Raw genomic sequence first — 19,262 nt, forward strand, 5'->3', positions numbered from 1 at the left:
GCACAAAATCACTTAAAAAGTGAAAACCAACTTCAGTTTGTAAAAAGTCTATGCACTTTTTATTGTTAAAATGTTTATCGCAGTCACAGGCTTCTTCCCCTTTTATATTGTCTTCCTGTATCCCATTCCTCAACTATATAAAAAGTTCAAACGAGAGGAGCTAAAAGATTTAAAAGGCTCTTTTGCACATACAGAGAGATAGAGAGGCAAAAGGGAGCTCAAAGGGAAAGTGGCTGGTCATATATATTTATAGGTACTCAGGTTCTTATCTTTATAATTCTCTCTTATATTGTTTCTGGGATTCGAGAGAGAAGCCCTCTTGTTTTCGCTTGTTTTAATATAGGCTGCTTGCTTGTGATCATTTAGAGATCTTCCTTGCCAGGTTTTTCTCATATAAAACCGAAGGTACAAATATTAGTTACTGGTGTTCTATCTTCGATAGAGAGAGAGAGAGAGATGGCAGCTACCTCCCAAGCTACACTAAACCAGCAGCCCTTGTTTGAAGATCAAGAGATGCCTACACAAATGGGCTTCTTTTCTTTTCCTCCACACTTGACCTATCCTCAATCGGCTAGTTGCCACCAGTCTCTCAAAGGCTTCATAATACCTCCTTCACTTGCGGCTGATGCACCTTCTACCACCAATCTTACTGAAACCCTACTACTCTCATCTGCCACTAACAAGCAAAGAGAGGACACTATTGCTTCTGATTTCGGAGGACCCCATCTTCTTTCCTTGCAAAGATCTGGTGCAAATCTCTGGTAAGAAGATCACACTTTTAAGAAGAAAATCATGCAAATCTCCTTCTGAGTGGATTTGTTTTGTATTGTGGCCGGCTTCCCTCTCCTTTAACTGTTAAAGAAGCAAATAAATTGTATGAGTATAATCGAGGTTAGGATTATCATTTAACATCCTTGTTTAGTACTTGTACATAGATCGCAAAGTTATATATTGTTAAAATGACAAGAACAAGGGATTTTGTAAGCCATGCATAGTAATGAGGTAGTCCTTTAATCTATAGAACTTTGTTAATTTCACCCAACCAAAGTAGGTATATATACTCATTCAGGCAGTACTCTTTCCCTAATGAACTAGGGTCTGTGTTTTAAATGGTTTCCAGGGCTTGGGGAGAGGTAAATGAGTGCTTGAACAGCAAAAGAAGTGGTTCTGGAGGAGATCATCTAGGGGTATCAACAATAAAGATGAAGAAGATAAAAGCAAGGAGGAAGGTGAGGGAGCCTAGGTTTTGTTTCAAGACCTTGAGTGATGTGGATGTGCTGGATGATGGTTACAAATGGAGGAAGTACGGCCAGAAAGTGGTAAAGAACACACAGCATCCCAGGTTTGATATTCAATTTAGAGATCAATTGCTATCATCTAATAAAGTTGATATCACTTTGTATTTTACCTATTGCTTTAGTTGTATCCCACATACACATGTGTTATGTCCCCCCCCCCCCTCCCCCCTCTCTCTCATCATCATTGTGAATAGGCTTTACAGGCTTGGCAGGAGATGTTTATGGATAAATATTATGTGAGAATATCAATCATATTGATGCATCATTAATTGACCATAAAAACAATTGATGAAAGGGGCCAAAAAGAAGTAATTATTACCTTTTCAGGACAGAAATCTAAAATGAAGTATTAAAAAATGTGCAACAACTGATCAATTATAATGGTGTATGCTAAGGAAAGTAGAAGATCTAACTTGATCAGCAGAAATTCTTAAAGTTTGAGGATATACCATAATAGACGAATCTTGCACTGAACGTTCCGATCACGTTGTGTTATTGTTTCATCCTAAATACTGTAAAGGAATATAGAAAAAGTATGAAGAAATCCGTCATCAGTTACCATATGAAAATGTATGGATCTGAATGCAGAGTTTCAAATGAGAAAGATAGTTTACTGCTGCAATACATAAATCATCATTCCTTCTCACTAGTCTCATATATTGTGTGTGTGTTCATATATTTCCTTAATTATCACTGGTTTCTGTCAGTACTATTTTTTGTTCGAACTAGGACATTTGTTTAGTTGAGTTCATGCATTCATTCACACAGACGCATGTTGGCATATGCGCATTCAGTTCACAGCCCACATGCAGATAGTCAGGCTTCTTTAGGTGAAAAAAACTCTAGTTTATTGCAATCTCTTTGTCCCCTCTCGTCGGAACTGCTTTATGACAGGGGAAACACTGCAACGGGGAGGTGAGAGAGAGTACAGAAGACAATTTCACACCAACACTTCTAGAAGAGCACGTTTAGCCGTGCATATTTAGTGCTTTTAAGCAGTTGAATCTTGCTTTTCTCTAGTCATGACCACTTATCAAAATTTCTTACAACGCAGAAGAAAATTCTACGGCAATGATTTCAGTTTTGAATTTTTGAATCCTGCATAATCATGCACGAACATTTTTCTCGTTTGTTTTGTGCAATGGATGTGATTTCTTTTCTTGAGATCACATCGGAATGAATTTATGCCGATGAAGTCAAAAGGCAGTTCTCATTTCCAAAGAAGTTTTTGCTCCATAACAGTGAATGTCCTATGCATCACTGACTTGGGTTAAGTTATAAAATTTTAATGTGTTGGTATTAAAAATAAAAAAAATATTTCAATGTATAAGTAAAATATTTTTAAAAATAATTATTATTTTAATACCAAACGAGTGCTTAATGTAAATATATTTTTAGGGTGCACCCGGCCCAAAAAAAAAATCTTTTTCATACTTTGAAAGAGGTGAAACTCATTGTAAAACCAACCTTTAATTAAATGTTTTGTTTGTCATAATCTTTTGCTTAAGAAGAAATTTATCTTTTTATTGTATATGAGTGATTCTGATTTTGTATGTACTTGTGAAATAGTAGGAATTCATGCTACTTTAGTTTTTGTCTTGCTCTAAACACCTTTTATTCTCACATCTTTATACATTATAGATGGAATAATTGCCTATTTATCAATTGAGTATATGAATTTTAAATTTTCTCATTTCATTTTACAAAAGTGTTAGATTGTGCTCATCAATTACACTAATGTCAAAAGTTCAATTTTTGATGATGTGCATACGACTTTGACTACTAACTTTAGGTCTGAGGCTTTTTTATACAGGAATAATTCCTATTAGACGTTGCATTTAATAAAAAAATATTCTTGAACTATAATAAATATGTTTATATGGAAAATAAACCCATTTACAAACGAAGTTAAAAAAAGGAAAAATCTTATGATTACATGATTGATTTTGTTTATTTGGTTAGAATAGATCCAAATATAGAATATACGAGGAAAACAAAAATATATGGAACTCTTTTCCTTGTGCAAAGTAGAAGGCTTGCCTGAAAAAAGTAGCACCCAAGATTTTAAATTTGAAAATTTAAGATCAGTAGATTAGGTTTGAAATCATGTTCGCTCTATTAACAGCCTTAATTCTCTTTTTCACAATATTTTGGATGTTCAAATCCTTTATGCTGACTAGAGCCTTCAATAATGGCTTAGTTTGATCTCATCCTCTCAAGAACAATCAATTCAAGAGCATGCTACGATCTAGAGCATAAACAAACATTTTGGCATACCCAAAACCTTGCTTTCCTAAATGCACTGCTTCAACATAAGAGTTCTGGTGGAAATATTGCTTGATTTTTAGATTGTGTATGCATCTAGCTAGTGTTATTTCTGCTGTTACAGTACTGTCGCATTCCTACTTCTAGAAGCTGACGACTTTCCCCCCCTCTATAACATGCTTAATATATCCTGCTTATATATCTTGAACTCTCCTCCCTAATCTTTAAGTTTTTGGCTGCCATGTGCCATCATTGAATTCTCACCAACTTTCCATGCTCTAAAGTTATCTTGATCATTATGATCTTGGTGCGTGTACGTATAGAGCTGCTGGTAATGTGTACATGCATGCCCTTAGATTCTTCCATTTTCAAGCAATTTTCTGCACCTTTCCCTGATAAAGGAGGTGTATTGTTGTATCGTCTCCGTACATTATATACCCCAAGGGATACTCCCAATTTGGAAGAAAGTGTCACATGCAAGTGCTATAATTATATTTTGGAGCATGTCTTTCAAATTCAAACCAAGCACAGGCAGTAACTAGTCACGTCAATCCCACTTTCTTTCTTAGTCGGGATGTGTAGAAAGTGTTGATATTATATGCTTGGAAAATCATGCCTACATGATACCATAAGTGTTGCTCGGGTTAAAGCATTCTGGGTTGACTTGCACAGTTAAATTAATTGCATTCAAACCGGTGAGAAATTTCTTCGGTTTTTTGAACCCAGGAGCTACTATCGCTGTACGCAAGACAATTGTCGCGTAAAGAAACGTGTGGAGAGATTAGCTGAGGATCCAAGGATGGTCATCACAACCTATGAAGGCAGACATGCTCATTCCCCGTCCCATGATCTTGAAGAGTCACAAACTCCATCTCAGTTTAACAACTTCTTCTTTTAGTATGTTAACAAGTCATCTCAATTTAGCCTCTGCAAATGTTTTTGCATGAGCTCTTCTTTGATGGTGTCAATGACATGGAGAAATAAGAGAGAGATGCGGGTGCTGGCCGAGTTTCTTAGGCCCCCTACATCCTTTATCTAATTAATGAATAAGAACTTAATAGTTGTTTTTTCTCTGTAAATCTGAATTAAAATTGTAGAGCTTTCAGCTTCTTTTGTATTGATTTGGATTTTGGGTACATAAATAATGTAATTCTCCATGAATTGCTTGATTAATTTTCTTAGCCAACAGAAGCTAACACCATTAAACCAAGCATCGTCTGGCCACCATTGCATCTCATCGGACATGATGTCCGACTTCCAAGGAAAAAGATGATGATTGTATACAATAAGCATGTAGGGTTGTCCTGTAGCATCCATTGATGAATGATTGGGGCTGCATAAATACACAAAGGGGGCGAAGCAGGTGTATACAGGAGAGTTGAGATTGATATGATTGGGCTGCCCCAATTACCTATAATTATTAGTTACCTTTTCTGCTTTCTTTAGTAAGAATTTGAGTGCTTTGCTAACACTCATTATCATGCGCAAATTGCAATTGAAACTAACCACTGCTTTCTTAATCGCCGGTTTGAAACGTGTATATGCGTTTGGATTCCTCCTTTTCTACATTGACGATGAGAGTTGCTTCTGGTCTCTCCAGACCAGTAGTAATTTTAAACAAGACCAAAACATAAAAAGGATCATTGTAAAACCACTTCTTTAAGTTCCTGTTCTTCTTAAAGTTTACCTGAAGACCTAGCTGGTCAGTAAGAGGTTTCTTCTCGGCGTTACCATGTAAGGTTTAACACTATAAAAAACAACTATGAATGTAGAAAAATGGATGAGGATGTATTAACAGAGAACTAAAAGAGAAGAGGTAAGTCTTACTGTTTAAATAAACAGTGAACGATTTTATTTTTTTTTTTAATTTTTTTCCCTTTCAATTTAACTCTTCTATAGCATATTTCAATGGCATTAGACTTGAACTTATAGATTACAATATTAAAGGTCTAAAAAGTAAAACATAAAAAAATATAAGATTCACCCCAAACTTTTATTTTTTTCAATGAAAATAAGTGAATAAGACCAATGCGTGCAGGTCTAGGCTAGGGAGCCCGTTTATTTTTAAATGCCCAAACATGCGGGGCCACCTAGGCCGAACCCCCCACCCCTAGCTTTTTTATGTCGTTTAATTTTATTTATTTCCTTTAATTCTTTTCATTTTAATTTCATCATCTAATTTTTTGTTAATTTTTATTATCATATTAAGTAAAATATAGTTTTAAAAAATAAAATTATTAAACCTAATAAATTTCATAATCTAAATCACAAATTTAACAGATTAAGTCATAAAATTCAAGTCTGAATAATATGTTGTCTTAATATTTTTTATAAACAACATACCATCTTGGATTATTATTTTTTAAAAGTATTTAATTTTTTTTAAATTGATATTCATGATATGTTTTGGTTTTTTATGATTAATTTATTCTAATTTGTTTTTTTATAGAATCATCATAATCATACAATTTTGATTGTGAGTTTACTAGAAACATTATTAATCATCCAACTTATTTTTAGACTCATATATTTGGATTGGTTTTTTTAATATTAGGTTTTGATTGTCCTTTAATTTATTTGACATTTCATCAAAAAAAAAATTTTATCTAATGCATATGGACCGATAACATAGTATTTTACTAAAGCTCGACTAAAGAGAGATTTAATTTCAGTGCACAAAAGAAGGCTGAAGATAGTAAAACTGAGTCCTTCTCGGCCCAAAGGCCGACTAACCACGCATCGTAAATAAGATACGGAGAAAAAAAAGTCTTTTAAGTGCACATATGTGAAGGTAGGCGACGATGTCTCTCTTAATTCAGGATATGGGCTTGGGCTTAAGTATTTTGCACTTGAGCTAGCTTATCTCTTTGTCTTGGATTGTCCTGCAATCTTGAGCTGAAATTTGAATCCCCGTTTGCTTGAAATGAATTTCTTCCTATAGATAATTAAAGAAACATATCAAGTAGGTACGAGCTCTTAAACATAATTTCATAGTTTTCAAACTCAGTCTATTACTCGATTCAAAACTTAGGTTTTAAATTTTAACTGGATTATTGGTCGTTCGAGTTATTGTTTTTTTAAAATAAATTAACATTAAAAAAAAACAATAAAGTCAAGGTTGCAACTAAATTTTTTGACCGGGTTTTACCAGGTCAACTAATGGGTCACGCCGGGTTTTTCTTTTTTTATTTTTTCTTCAATCCGGCCCGGTTGTCCCGGATTCTAAGTCGACCCGCCAGGCAGGCCGGGTTTCAAAACTATGTGTAATATACAATGAAAAAAACAAATATTAAATTTATAAACTACAGAAAAATCTTAATATTATTAAAAAAAATAATAATCTCATATTCTTAATTAAGTTGTACATCCGATGTTTTGAAAAAACGGTGAGTGCATGGCTGAATTTTTGCCACCTTTTTAACATTGCTAGTTTTCTGGCGAGCGCTACGTTGCAAATCTTTAAAAAGAAAAGAAAAAAAAGAGCACTTTCTCTCCAACCCTAGCCACAACCTCTTTTCTCGTTCTCTTGCCTGCAAATCCAGTATTGTTAAAAAAAAACAGGTCTTATTCAACTACTAATTTTTTCGAAACAATACCTTAAAAAACAAGTAATAGTTTAATTACATCAAAAGGAGGGTGGGTTTATTTATAAAAGGTTGATTTTTGGGATAAGTGAAGGAAAATGCAGAAATTATCATAAAAAATACTTCTCAAATGGCGCTGATCTAACATTTTTATAATTAATCCCCTTTATTTACATAAAAGTAAAAATTAGACCGGCATACTCTTCATATATGAGTCCAGCTAGCACACTAGTTAAAAACTATATGATGGGCCATAAATGTGTGTTAACTATATAATAACCCATAAAGGCGTAATTAAACACTTAACCTACTATAGCCCAATTAAAATTAATTGAATGGGCTTATCAAAGCCCAACACGAAACCCAACTCTTATAATTAAGCCCTTTATAAACCCAACATCTCATTTCATGGGAATCTAATTTATAGCAATTTTAGAAGGGAAAATTCCTGTAATCCCCATGAGCTTTGTAACTTCCAAAGGATCTGAAACCGGGCGGATAGCAGCTTAATATTGTTCAAATTATTTGAAATCAATTCTCTATCATTCAATTATACTGGAAGTATGTGTTGGGCTTGGCCCTTTGTTGTATTTTTATTCTTTTTTTAAAAAAAAAATTTCTTTGGTTTTTTTTTTCCCTTTCGAAAATGTTTTTATCAGTTCCATTTACTTTTTAGTTTTAACATAATTCTTAAATACTATTATAATTTTTGTTTGAATTTTAATAATTTTTTTCAATTATTATATATATAATATGAAAATAATAATAATAATACTAAAAATAAATTATTTATAGAAATTTGATTCAAATCATTTTTTACTCTTAAATTCTTTGAATAGATTTTGAACATTATTTTATCATATTTATGGTTTTCTAACTTTCAATCACTTATAAATTTTGGACATACTATTTTGATATTTTTTATTAATTTTATATAGCAATCATAAAATATTTTTATTGTAAGAGAAACAATAATAACAATAATAAAATATAAACTTCTTGTTCGTTTGTTAAGATAAACAAAAGATATGCCAAGAAAAAAAGAAATTCTTGACTCGAAACAGCTGTATTTTCATACTTAACAAAAATGATATGGAATCTATTACCTGGATAGTTTATTTTTACATTAAGTGCATACATAGAAACTAGTTATATTCGAAGGTGAAAGGAATAAGAATCCTAGGGTGATGTACCGCACGTCCTTTCGTGGCAACATCCACTAATTAATAGCTAATTAATATATTTTGATCTAATGACAGATTAATTAATTAGTATATTAATGAGGTCAAGTGAACTTTATTACAAGTTGAAGTGTTCATGGCTTGTGTACTAACAGAACAAGACAAGGAGAGAACGTTTCCTATACTAAATCGGTTAATATAATTAATATCTTAACAGCTTGTAGCTAGCTGGATTATCTTAGTTCTCAGTGCACGTAAAGCTCATGCAAAATCAACTCATTAGATGGCAAGATAAAAAAAAAAAAAAAAAAAAAAAACAGAAAAATAGAATCAAAATTCGATTCTCTATCTTGGGATCCGAGCTTAAGAAATTAATGAGCAGGTTGACTTGTGTATATGATTTTACTGCAGATGCAGATCTGGAGACATTTTATATCGGACTACATCTATGAAATTATTAATTTGTCCCTCATTCGAATAATAAATGGCCTTGCTTAGAAGGCTATTAGAGTTCTTTTGTTTTATATAAATAGTGGGAAAAAAAAAATACATGCTAGATTATTGATTTTTTTCTCATTGGTAAATTCCTAAAAGTCAAAACAATCAAAGCTTTTAATAAAGAGATATATTTATATCTTTTAATGTTGGTTATTTATTTGTGTACTTTGGACAAAGCATGTGGTGTCTCCTTCCATTTTCTTTTTAGTATATGTGGTTATTTTGTTATTTTATCTGAATTGTAAATATTACATGTTAATTAAATCAATACAGTATATTTTCATATTTTCATTTTATTTTTTTAATTTTTTCTTGATTTAATTATTTGACAATTTGTTATTTCATATTTAAACTAGAGTTAATCAAAGTTTAGAGCAATAATTGTATAAATTGTTTTTAACGAGATCATCATTTGAACTAGGTGACCATGTACCTGTTAGATTGAACAAGTTATATTAATTTTTTTTAATTTATTTATTACCATATATGATAATTGATTAATTTAGTTTGATATACTAAACATAGTTTTTATTTTCATGTCAAATATTTCATCATCGTATACAGACAAAAATAACAATGCTAATGTTTTTTTTATGGAAATTGTAGCGTGGAGAAAAAGGTTAATACTTACTATATATATATCACATGTAATATGATAACTTGCTGCCGGTCAAAATGCGAGCCTTGAACTTGGAAAATACCCATCACGGGCACCGCAAGAGTAGTCTTTTTATTATTTATATATATATACATGCTCCAAAAAGAAGTACACACTTTCCAAGCTACATAAAGGAAATTATAATTGCCTGGTACAGAGCACGTGCCATGCACATTATCCATGAAAAAGAGACAAATGTAATTGATTACATTATTTTCCAAGGAAGGCCAAATCGTGAATTTACTAGTACCAATCAACCTTTACACTTATGGCATCATTTATGCCAAGCTTTATCATGAGTGTACGGTTTACAATCATGGGATCGACATATTGATCATGAATTGAACGGTCCTCGTCCAGCCTTGATGATGTGAATCACAACACAATAATAGGAGATTTTTCAAATTGTAAGAGAAAGTGTCAGTGGAAATAGTCTTTTTTTTTTATTTTTATATATATATTTTTCAAAATGCAATGATTTCTGGCATTCAAATCTACTAATGGGTGGCCCTGCCGCTGCCCCTTTGCTTGGTTTGGTTTTTAACTTCAAAAAAAATAAAGAAAATTCTATTGTAGAAGGCTAAGGGATCATGCTCCCCCCCCCTTTTAGAATGAACTTAGCGGGCACACTTAGGGTATGAATCCTAAGACATGAAGTAAGAAAATTAAGAGAAGATGAGAAAATTGTTTTCTCGTCATTTCATTAGTCCTGGTGCGAGAAAACGTGTTCAAAAATACCTCACGTCGCCGGAATAGAGAAAGAAATTATGGGAATGCGGCCATGCAACTGAAATTTAAGAAAAGGAGAATGAGAACAGATGGAGGAGCATGAAGAAAGGGGGAAGAGATCCAACCCTGTACTAGATCACTAATGGCGAGGTCACAGATAACCAGCCCAGCGGGCTCTATATTTCGAGGCTGGTTTGTAGCAGAAGATTTAACAAAAAACCAAAGCAACGTAACAACAGACGAGAGTACTGTATATTTACATATTTTTCACAAGTTAAACAACCTTTTTTATGTATAAAATAACGAAGAGTTTGCTGGGAGGGATACAAGACATGATACATACATCAAATTGTAGAAGCTGATCAAGAAGGCAGGCAGTTTTATGCCATTTCAAGTGTTGAAGAAGAAGGAAAATTTCGTTGGAGCTGAATGAATCGTTTCAGTGATCACCACCACCTTCTTTCTGCTTTCCTGTGTTTTGAATTCACTGGAAAATCGACAGAACTTGTTTACCTACTGCTTGCTTAATTAGCTATGGGCCTTCTCTTATGCTCATCTCTACGACCATTTCATCTGCACCAAAACCCCCATCTTCAGTGGCGATTGTGGATTGTGAGTGAAGGCCTGACCCTGCTTGGATTTCTTTAAACATCGTCATTACTTGAATCATTGTGGGTCTTTTACCTGATCGATCATCTAAACAAGCACAAGCTATCTTTAAATGTTCTAGGAGCTCCATCTCAAGGCTCGGATCCTCTTTTAAAAGCACCGGATCGAAGACATCGCTTATTCTCAATTTGGCATGCTGCTTCACCCACCCAACAAGATTATTGTCACCAAAATCAGATGAATCTGTTGGCCTTTTTCCTGTCAGCAACTCAAGCAAGACTACACCATAACTGTAAACATCCCCTTTGATGGAACACCTAAAGCTCTGGTAGTATTCGGGAGGAACATAACCAGGCGTGCCTGCTAGTGTGCTAACACTCAAATGAGTATCCATTGTACTCATAAGCCTTGCCATTCCGAAATCGGAGACTCTGGCCTCCAGGTTCGCATCAAGCAAGACATTGCTGGATTTCATGTCCCTGTGAATGATCAGTGGGATGCAATTATGGTGAAGAAAAGTTAATCCTTTGGCGGCACCAATGGCAATCTTCCTTCTTGCAGCCCAGTTCAGTTTGATCCCTGTTTTCTTTTGGTTGTGTAGAACGTCTTCTAAACTGCCATATTTCATGTACTCGTACACCAAGAGTCGCTCTTCTCTGACCTTGCAGTAACCAAGGAGTGGAACAAGGTTATCGTGCTTGATTTTGCCAATGGTCTCCATTTCAGCAGTGAATTCTCTATCACCTTGTCCACTGATATGTATCAATTTCTTGATGGCTACAACGCTCCCATCTTTCAGTTCTGCCTTGTATACGTCACCGAAACCTCCAGAACCTATGAGGCTTTCATTGTGGAAGCCATTCGTTGCTTCAAGAAGATCTGCATAAGTGAGCTTCCGCAGGTGCTTCGAATCAAATGTGGCGAGACTGATGCTTAATGCTTCACGAGCAGTCAGCTTCCAGGCAGTATTTGTGGTGCCAGAGTGTGAGCGGCTGTCTATATAGATATCAAGGGCTGCATCTTTCTTTTTCTTCCGCTTCTTCATTTCCAGAGCAACAATAATCAAACCAAAGAAGCAGAAAAGTGAGAACAACAATCCCATTGCCACACTCTCAGCCAGGGATGCCTGTCTCCTATGAGACTTGTGATGCCCAGAACTCGAGCTTGATGCTGCGCCCGACCCACATGGAGGAAGAGGTATCCCACAGAGGCCTGAATTGTTGAGGAAACTGTGATTTGAAAATGTTTGAAACTGGCCCCCTTCAGGAATCATTCCGGTGAGGTGATTGTTGGACATATCAATCTCTGAAAGCAATGAAAGGACAGTCATTGACTGGGGAATCATCCCTTCGAGCCTATTGTTGGAGAGGTCGAGAATGTCAAGACCAGTCAACTTTCCAATCTCTTGTGGGATGTTTCCGGAGAGATTATTATGGCCCAAGTTCAAGATATAGAGGTACGACATACTCCCAATCGCTGCTGGAATACTGCCAGATAACATATTGTAAGAAAGATCAAGGAAGTTCATTGACCCATTATCATTGAATGTGGGTTGGGTGTAATCTCCATATACTCTGGTAAAGTTGCAGGGGTGCCTGCTGGAGATTCTAGCCAGTTGTTCCGATCTTATTCCGGCAAATTCAAGCAAATCTCCCTCCCCGTGACACTGTTCACTTTTTTCATTCTTCAGATACACATACCTCTTTCCTCTGATAAAATTCACAGCAATACTGCCAGACTGTTTGAACAGCTCAGGTGGGATTGTTCCGTTCAAAAAATTGGTATTAAGATCCAACCAAATCAAGCTACGACTGTCTCCAAGCTCTGGCGGGATTCTGCCATGGAACGAATTGTTGCTCAGTTTGAGAATTGCAAGGCTCCAAAGCTGGCCAATTGAGGCTGGAATCTCACCACTTAATCGATTGTTAGACAATGAGATCCAGTTAAGGTTGGTGCAGTTGCTTATACTTGAAGGTATCACTCCTGTCAACTCATTGAAGTCTAGAATCAGAGTCTCCAGTGCTTTTATGTTCATTAACTCAAGTGGGATTTCTCCATGGAGCTGGTTGAACCAAAGGTTCAAATCGCGAAGCTTATTCAGCGTTCCCAAGCTCGAAGGGATGGTTCCAGTGAGGTAGTTATAGCTCAAGTGGAGTGCTGTAAGTTGAGAGCAGTTACTGAGGGTGGCAGGAATAGACCCGGTAAACCTATTGTTTTGAAGATACAACTCTTTGAAGTTGTTACTTGGACCTTGACACAAGCCAGCAGGGATTGGCCCAGATAAACTATTAGAACTCAGATCTAAAGACTCCAAACTAGCATGCTGTGAGAAAGAATCAGGCAAGCCACCCATAAAAGCATTATAAGCCAAATCAAGCCTCTTCAGACTAGTCATTTTCAAGAAAGTATCCAAAGGCAATTCACCAGTGAAGTTGTTGGTAGAGATATCAAAACTTTCCAATGAAGTGCAGGAACCAAAACTACTAGGTACAGAACCAGAGAGATTATTTGAAGAAAGATCAAGCATAACAAGACCTGGGCAAGCATCCATGAGATGCAGAGGAATCTCCCCCTCAAAATGGTTGCCGCCAAGTGAAAGAGACTGCAAATTCCCAGTTGGAAACACTGGAATTGGACCTGAAAACTTGTTGCTTGAAACATTCAAGAAGTTGAGCTTAGCACAACCACCAATTGCACGACCAAGATCACCATAAAACTTATTGGAAGAGATATCAAGGTGCTCCAAAGCTAAGCAGTCTCCAAATGAAGGAACAGTCACAGAGAAATTGTTTGAAGAGACATCAAGATACTGCAGATTCTTGCAACTTGAAAAATCAACATCTCCACTCACTTTATTTCCCTTCAAACCCAAGTACTTCAAGTCATTGCAGCCTCCAGATAAAATGAAAGGCACCACGTTTGAGCCTACAATCTTATTGAAAGAAAGATCAATAAACGTAAAGCTGAGACCTCCTAGCCCACTTGATTTCTCTTTAGGCACTGAAAACTCAATGGAATTGCCAGAAAGGTTCAAGGATTTCAAGGCTGGACAAGAGCGTAAAGCGGCTATATCAGAGACAGAACCGGAGAGACTATTCTGAGATAGATCTAAGTTGCTCAAAACTGAGCTGCACTTAGATCCAAAAGGGAAAGAAATAGTGCCAGAAACGTTCGCTGATTTCAAAGAAAGGCTCTCTAAGTTTTCAAGAGTCAAAAGGAATGCGGCCACAGGATGAAAATCACAAGTTAAAGAAATGTTAGTGAGGTCTATAGAGGAGACTCTGTTAGTGGTGTCTTGGCATTTAACTCCAGTGAAGATACATGGGTTTTGGTTAGGAAGCCAGTTTTGTAGGAGAGATGGGTTGGAGAGAGTTGTCTTGAAGTTGATAAGGTTTTGGGTGTCTTTGTTTGCTGAGGTAAAAAAAGGTGGTAATGAGAGGAGAATAAGAGAGAGAAGCGACACAAAGAAGTGGACTTCCATTGTTCTTGATAGGATTTGAAAGAGAGAGAAAGAGAGGTGGAGTCTTTAGCGTTGGAGAGCGGCCATTAGAGGTAGAGAGGTTCAAGCTCTGGTTTTCTAGTTTCTTTTTTAGAGAGAGTTTGGATTTATCTGAAGGAAGCTTGGGGGGGGGGGGGGGAGACTCAAAAGACTGTAAGAAGGGTATTTATCAAGTGGGGAGTGGACACAGCTGTTGCTCACATGCCATGTGCCTCACTGCCTACTCTCTCTCTCTCTCTCTCTCTGGAACCCCATTTCCTTAACCTTGTTTTGTGTCTCTAACCAAACCCCATTTATCCATCTACTTAAATAATCTCTGTCTCTCTAATGGCCGTGTAACCTTTTGGTTTCATGAATAATTGTTTAATGCGCCCAAGATTTTTTATTTAGAATAAAAAAATAGAGAGAGGGAGGGAGAAAAGACGAGCTAGGTGGTTATATATTTTTTTTCTTTTGGTCGATAAAGACTAAATTTTATTAATATAGAAATTAAATATGTTTTTTATTCAAATCAATACATTCATACAAAAAATATTTTATTATAAGGAATTTACTTCTTTATAAAGGTATATTGTGTTAATTTTTCATATGCAACTTTCTTAACATGGTGCAGAGTATTTCTCGTATAATTTTTTTAATCTATAGAATTAATCTATCAAAATCATATTTTAAAATACATTAATTTAAATTAAATATATTTTAAAAAACAGAATGATGAAAATGGACAGCAACTCGAAGTTCTGCAAGAAAAAAACTGCTTCTCTCTCTCGAGCACCGTCTCTTTGTCTCTCTAGCTTTTTATTTTATTATATTTTTCCAGTGAACGTGTGATCAACGATGGAACCATCAATGGCGGGAAGATTCCATCTCCTTAATTTATTATTACAAGCACTCTCTGCTCACGAGGATTCAGAGGTGGAAGTGATTTTGGCATTTATATAGAGAGCTCAGTCTCCTGTTAAGCAAGAACACTCTCCTCTTGTTACGTTGGGAAAGTTAAAGGGTAAAAGTTGAATAGTAGTATATAGTAAAGGAAGGAGGGAGGGAGGGAGCCCCCATGCGAGGTGCGAGCCCCGATGTCTCCAAGCTAGCTACTCCCTTCGCCTCTTAATCTGTGCATGCGCTGAGGTTCCTTGTTATTTCTGCATTAATTAGGATATAAAAGCTTGATGGCAAAATTATTATATATCATCATGCTTTATTATGAGCACTCTCTATCTTTAGGGTTCGGGTCCTACCACAATAATATTACTTTGAATGCATCTACATCTCATTACACGTGTGGTTATAAAATTTCCTGCTTTTCCCTACAAAAAAAAGCTAAGGGAAAATCACTTCAATGACCTAAATGAAATCATGGAGTGCGTAGGCATTTATACATATACGCCCATGCATGTAATGTTTTTCTTAGGGTTAGAGCCTTAAATGTCAATATTCTTGCGAGCTTGACACAATAGTGACAAACACCATAAATGGCTGGACCTTTTGATGAAGAACCTGTTCCTGGATTTGATAGTATTTTTAGTATTGATTTTGAACTGCCATTGATCCAGCTTTCTATATTCAGAGTTGTGGTTTGCAGCTTTAGCTCCATGGAAAAGTTTGCAGTTGCCACTTGCCGCTATATATATATATATATATGTCTCGTTTTTCCTATCCCAAGAGCATGACTTATTGGTGTAGCTTAGAAAATTCGTACGTAGGAACGCCTTCTGGGAGACTACTTGAAGTTACCAAATTAGTGATAACTTGATTATAGAATTTCGAGAAAAATTGTGAAAAGAACTACCTTTTCTTGAGAAAAGTTTTTTTTTTTCTTTTAATAACTTTATCTATGTTATCAAAGACATTATTGAGGTCCTGTCACCGTAAAGATAACATTACAAGGTCACATAGGCTAAATTCAAACGTTAAAGGGCGATTGTTTTGTATACAATAATTTATAAAAAAAAATTTATAAGCATAAAATATTTTATAGATGATTTATAAACCTGGTGTATTTATTAAAAAAATATTCTCATTTCATCAAGTTAAAGTACAATATTTTACAAGCAATAATTAATTCATAATATCATTCCATTATATATTTCATACATTATCACAACACTATATGTCACTCCATCAAAGTTACCATCATTGAGATCTTGTTTCCTTGAAAAATAAAAAATTTTAAATTAAATATATTATCACAAATCACTTTAATTTAGTATAAAATAATTGATACATTATGTATGTTATATAGTTTTTTATAGCTATAGTATTTTACTTAACAATTATAATTTCATAAAATTTAATTGATACATTTTGCTAGGTATTAATAAGTTACGAAACCATTTAAGAAAGAAATGTTAATAATAATGGATAAAATCAGAAAAGGTGTGAAGATTGGAAGATGGTCAAATCTAATCTATTTTCACTCTTTTTATCGTATTTTAAATCATAAATTGTATTTGTAAGTTAATTTAAATTATTATTTTTCTTGTATTTCATAAGAAAAAAATATGATAGAGATCCAAGATTTGTTCAGATAACAATTAACAGACAGATAACTTTTCACATTAATCCAAAATTGAGAAGTCATTGTGGTACGTATTGCTATAGCCAACTTTTGACAATTGTTAACATCTAATTGGTGACTCAATAATTATAATTTCATAAGATTAAATTTATTATCAATAATTATAAGACTAGTTAATTTAAATGAGTAAAATATTATATCATCAACAAAAAATTGACATATATTTTATGAAAATGTGAAAAAACTTCATACAAAAATTAAACATAGCTAGGTTGGTGGATTTATGTGCTTGAACCTTTGTTTCCGATATGTTCCTAAAAAACCAATCTCATGTGGGAACATGAAACACTCCAATGTCTAAGTTAGTAGATGTATGAATAGGGGAAAAAATATACAGGAAAAAAAAAAACAAGATGAAAGTTAAAAAGTGCATTTTTGTGTGTGTTGGCCTAGAAATTATATGGTCTGATCTGGTTTCAGCATGACTTTCAAAGATGTATCTCTAGTTGGCTTTCAATGTATTGATGATGGCTTTTATATCCTAGAATGACATGGTTTGATTGGCCCTGACTCTGGTTTTGTGTGGTTGTATATTGAACTTTTATTATTAGGAATTACTTTTTTTTAGTTGGTGGCTAAGTGTATTTATACCTAGATCTTGGAGTTTCTTCACGGAAAAGAACATATCATTAGTGTAGAAATTGGTGTGTTACCATTGATTAACAATGGTGGTTGTTGGTTATTGTGTTACGTGTGCTATTGATATAAACGTTGGTGGTGATAAAGAGTGTCTTGACATGGAAAATAGTGTTTGCTTATGGAACCTGTAAAGATGCATAAAAAGATGTGTTGGATGGAATTGAACTGACCAAGTCAACACTCTATGTTGGAAAAATATTTTTTTAAAAAAAAATTATGTTATCAATTCTTAAATTAAGAAATTACTTAGAGAGTTTTGATGAGAAAGCTAGCAATTGAGACTAAACACACAATTACAGTGAAATGAGGGTTATATAATAATATAAATCATATCTTGTATTCTTACTTAACAGCTTAAGTTTTTGGGTTGAGTTGGTTCTTTGACATGATATCAGAGCCTTGACGACCAACTAGTCACAGGTTTAAATATCATTATCCTCATTTATGTAATAAAAATTAAATACAAGGTAGTTTGGGTCTGTATAATTTTCAAGTCCAAATGGTTTTCACTTGATAGGATGTTAGAGAATAATATAAATCATATCTTGAAACCTTACCTAACAGCTTAAATTATTGGATTAAAATAGTTATGAAAGATTTATTGTGAAATCTAAAATTGAAAAACCTACAATTGAGATTTGACTAAGAAAGATTTATTGTGAAATCTAAAAGTTAAAGGTCAACTAGGGAGATTTTATGATAAATAAAGAAATGGGAAATAAAAACAGCGAAGGATAAATAAAGCTGGATTTAATAAAATGAAACTTTGTTGACGAAGAATGAAAGATAATAATTAGAATTGATTTTTATTTATTTAGAAGTTTTAATATTATATGATTATTATAGATTTTATTATTTAAGAATATCAATATTTAGTATTTACAGATATCGCGCGATATATACCATGATTTGACATGTGGAATTTTTTAAAGTGGAGCCACGTGTCACGTGTTACTCAACAACTGCTCATTACTAATTTTAATTAACAAATGGACTAAATCATATTAAATAATTTGTTAAGGGATTAATTGAGCATTTTTATTTATTTAAGGACTAATGACACCTTGACTAATAGTTCAAGAGGTGAGGTATGTTTTCCCTTTTCTATTTTGTACTATACTAGACTCAGTGTTTACGCTTCATGAATCATTTTTTATACAAAAAATAATATTTAGATATTTAAATGGAATTAAAAAAATAATATAAAAAAACTGTCATAACAAAACTAATTAAAGTTAAGATAACATTACTTATTTTTTGACAACACACGTTACTCATAATGCAAGATGAAAACATTGAGGAATAAAATTATAGGGCGAAAGCCTATTTTTGACCACCAAGAGTTGATACATGCGGTGCCCAAAATACATAGGAACCCCAACACAGCAACAGTTTTTTTAAATTTAAAAATATTATCTAAATATTAAATTTTGTTATCACCCCCAATCAAACCTATAATTAACAAAAAAAAAAAATGCTAAAAGACCTTGGTACCCCTGACTTCAATTACTTACATTTCTTGGATTCAAGGTCGCACGTGTATTTTAACCGTTTATAAAAACATCAAAATATCTTTGCCCTCACTATGTTGATTCTTTTATCATCGAGGGTATTTTTGTTATTTTATTTTTTAAAAATATTGAATAAATAAAAATACCCCCAACTAAATCTATACTGACTAATAAGCTGTGTGAAAATACAAAAGCATCCCTGGCTCCAAGGCA

The 19,262-nt window shown here is 34.1% G+C and overlaps 2 protein-coding genes across 3 annotated transcripts; one reads left to right on the forward strand and one right to left on the reverse strand.

Annotated features, from left to right (window-relative positions):
* Nucleotides 1–51: 51 nt before the first annotated feature.
* On the forward strand, nucleotides 52–4,736 carry LOC118039045 (probable WRKY transcription factor 13). 2 transcript variants are annotated; one of them, XM_035045623.2, is made up of 4 exons: nucleotides 52–253; nucleotides 367–761; nucleotides 1,121–1,342; nucleotides 4,290–4,736. In XM_035045623.2, the coding sequence occupies exons 2-4, from the start codon at nucleotides 457–459 to the stop codon at nucleotides 4,459–4,461; spliced, it is 699 nt and encodes a 232-aa protein (XP_034901514.1). In that variant the 5' UTR covers nucleotides 52–253; nucleotides 367–456; the 3' UTR covers nucleotides 4,462–4,736. The 2 variants fall into 2 exon arrangements, with proteins under 2 accessions (XP_034901514.1, XP_034901506.1); XM_035045615.2 differs by having other exon boundaries at nucleotides 383–761.
* Nucleotides 4,737–10,369: 5,633 nt separating this feature from the next.
* LOC118039038 (systemin receptor SR160) lies at nucleotides 10,370–14,468 on the reverse strand. Its single transcript, XM_035045602.2, has one exon. It carries the CDS (start codon nucleotides 14,301–14,303, stop codon nucleotides 10,746–10,748), a length of 3,558 nt encoding a protein of 1,185 aa, XP_034901493.1. The 5' UTR covers nucleotides 14,304–14,468; the 3' UTR covers nucleotides 10,370–10,745.
* Between the last annotated feature and the right edge of the window lie 4,794 nt (nucleotides 14,469–19,262).

Source organism: Populus alba, chromosome 5 (assembly GCF_005239225.2).
Source record: "Populus alba chromosome 5, ASM523922v2, whole genome shotgun sequence".
Classification (NCBI taxonomy): Eukaryota; Viridiplantae; Streptophyta; class Magnoliopsida; order Malpighiales; family Salicaceae; genus Populus; species Populus alba.

Bases quoted from the DNA above. Each gene is read 5' to 3' on its own strand.
- LOC118039045 (XM_035045623.2), top strand. From the start codon at position 457: ATGGCAGCTACCTCCCAAGCTACACTAAACCAGCAGCCCTTGTTTGAA. The intron at 762-1,120 runs GTAAGAAGATCA...AATGGTTTCCAG, and splicing joins AGATCTGGTGCAAATCTCTG to GGCTTGGGGAGAGGTAAATG. The intron at 1,343-4,289 runs GTTTGATATTCA...TTTTGAACCCAG, and splicing joins AAGAACACACAGCATCCCAG to GAGCTACTATCGCTGTACGC.
- LOC118039038 (XM_035045602.2), bottom strand. From the start codon at position 14,303: ATGGAAGTCCACTTCTTTGTGTCGCTTCTCTCTCTTATTCTCCTCTCA.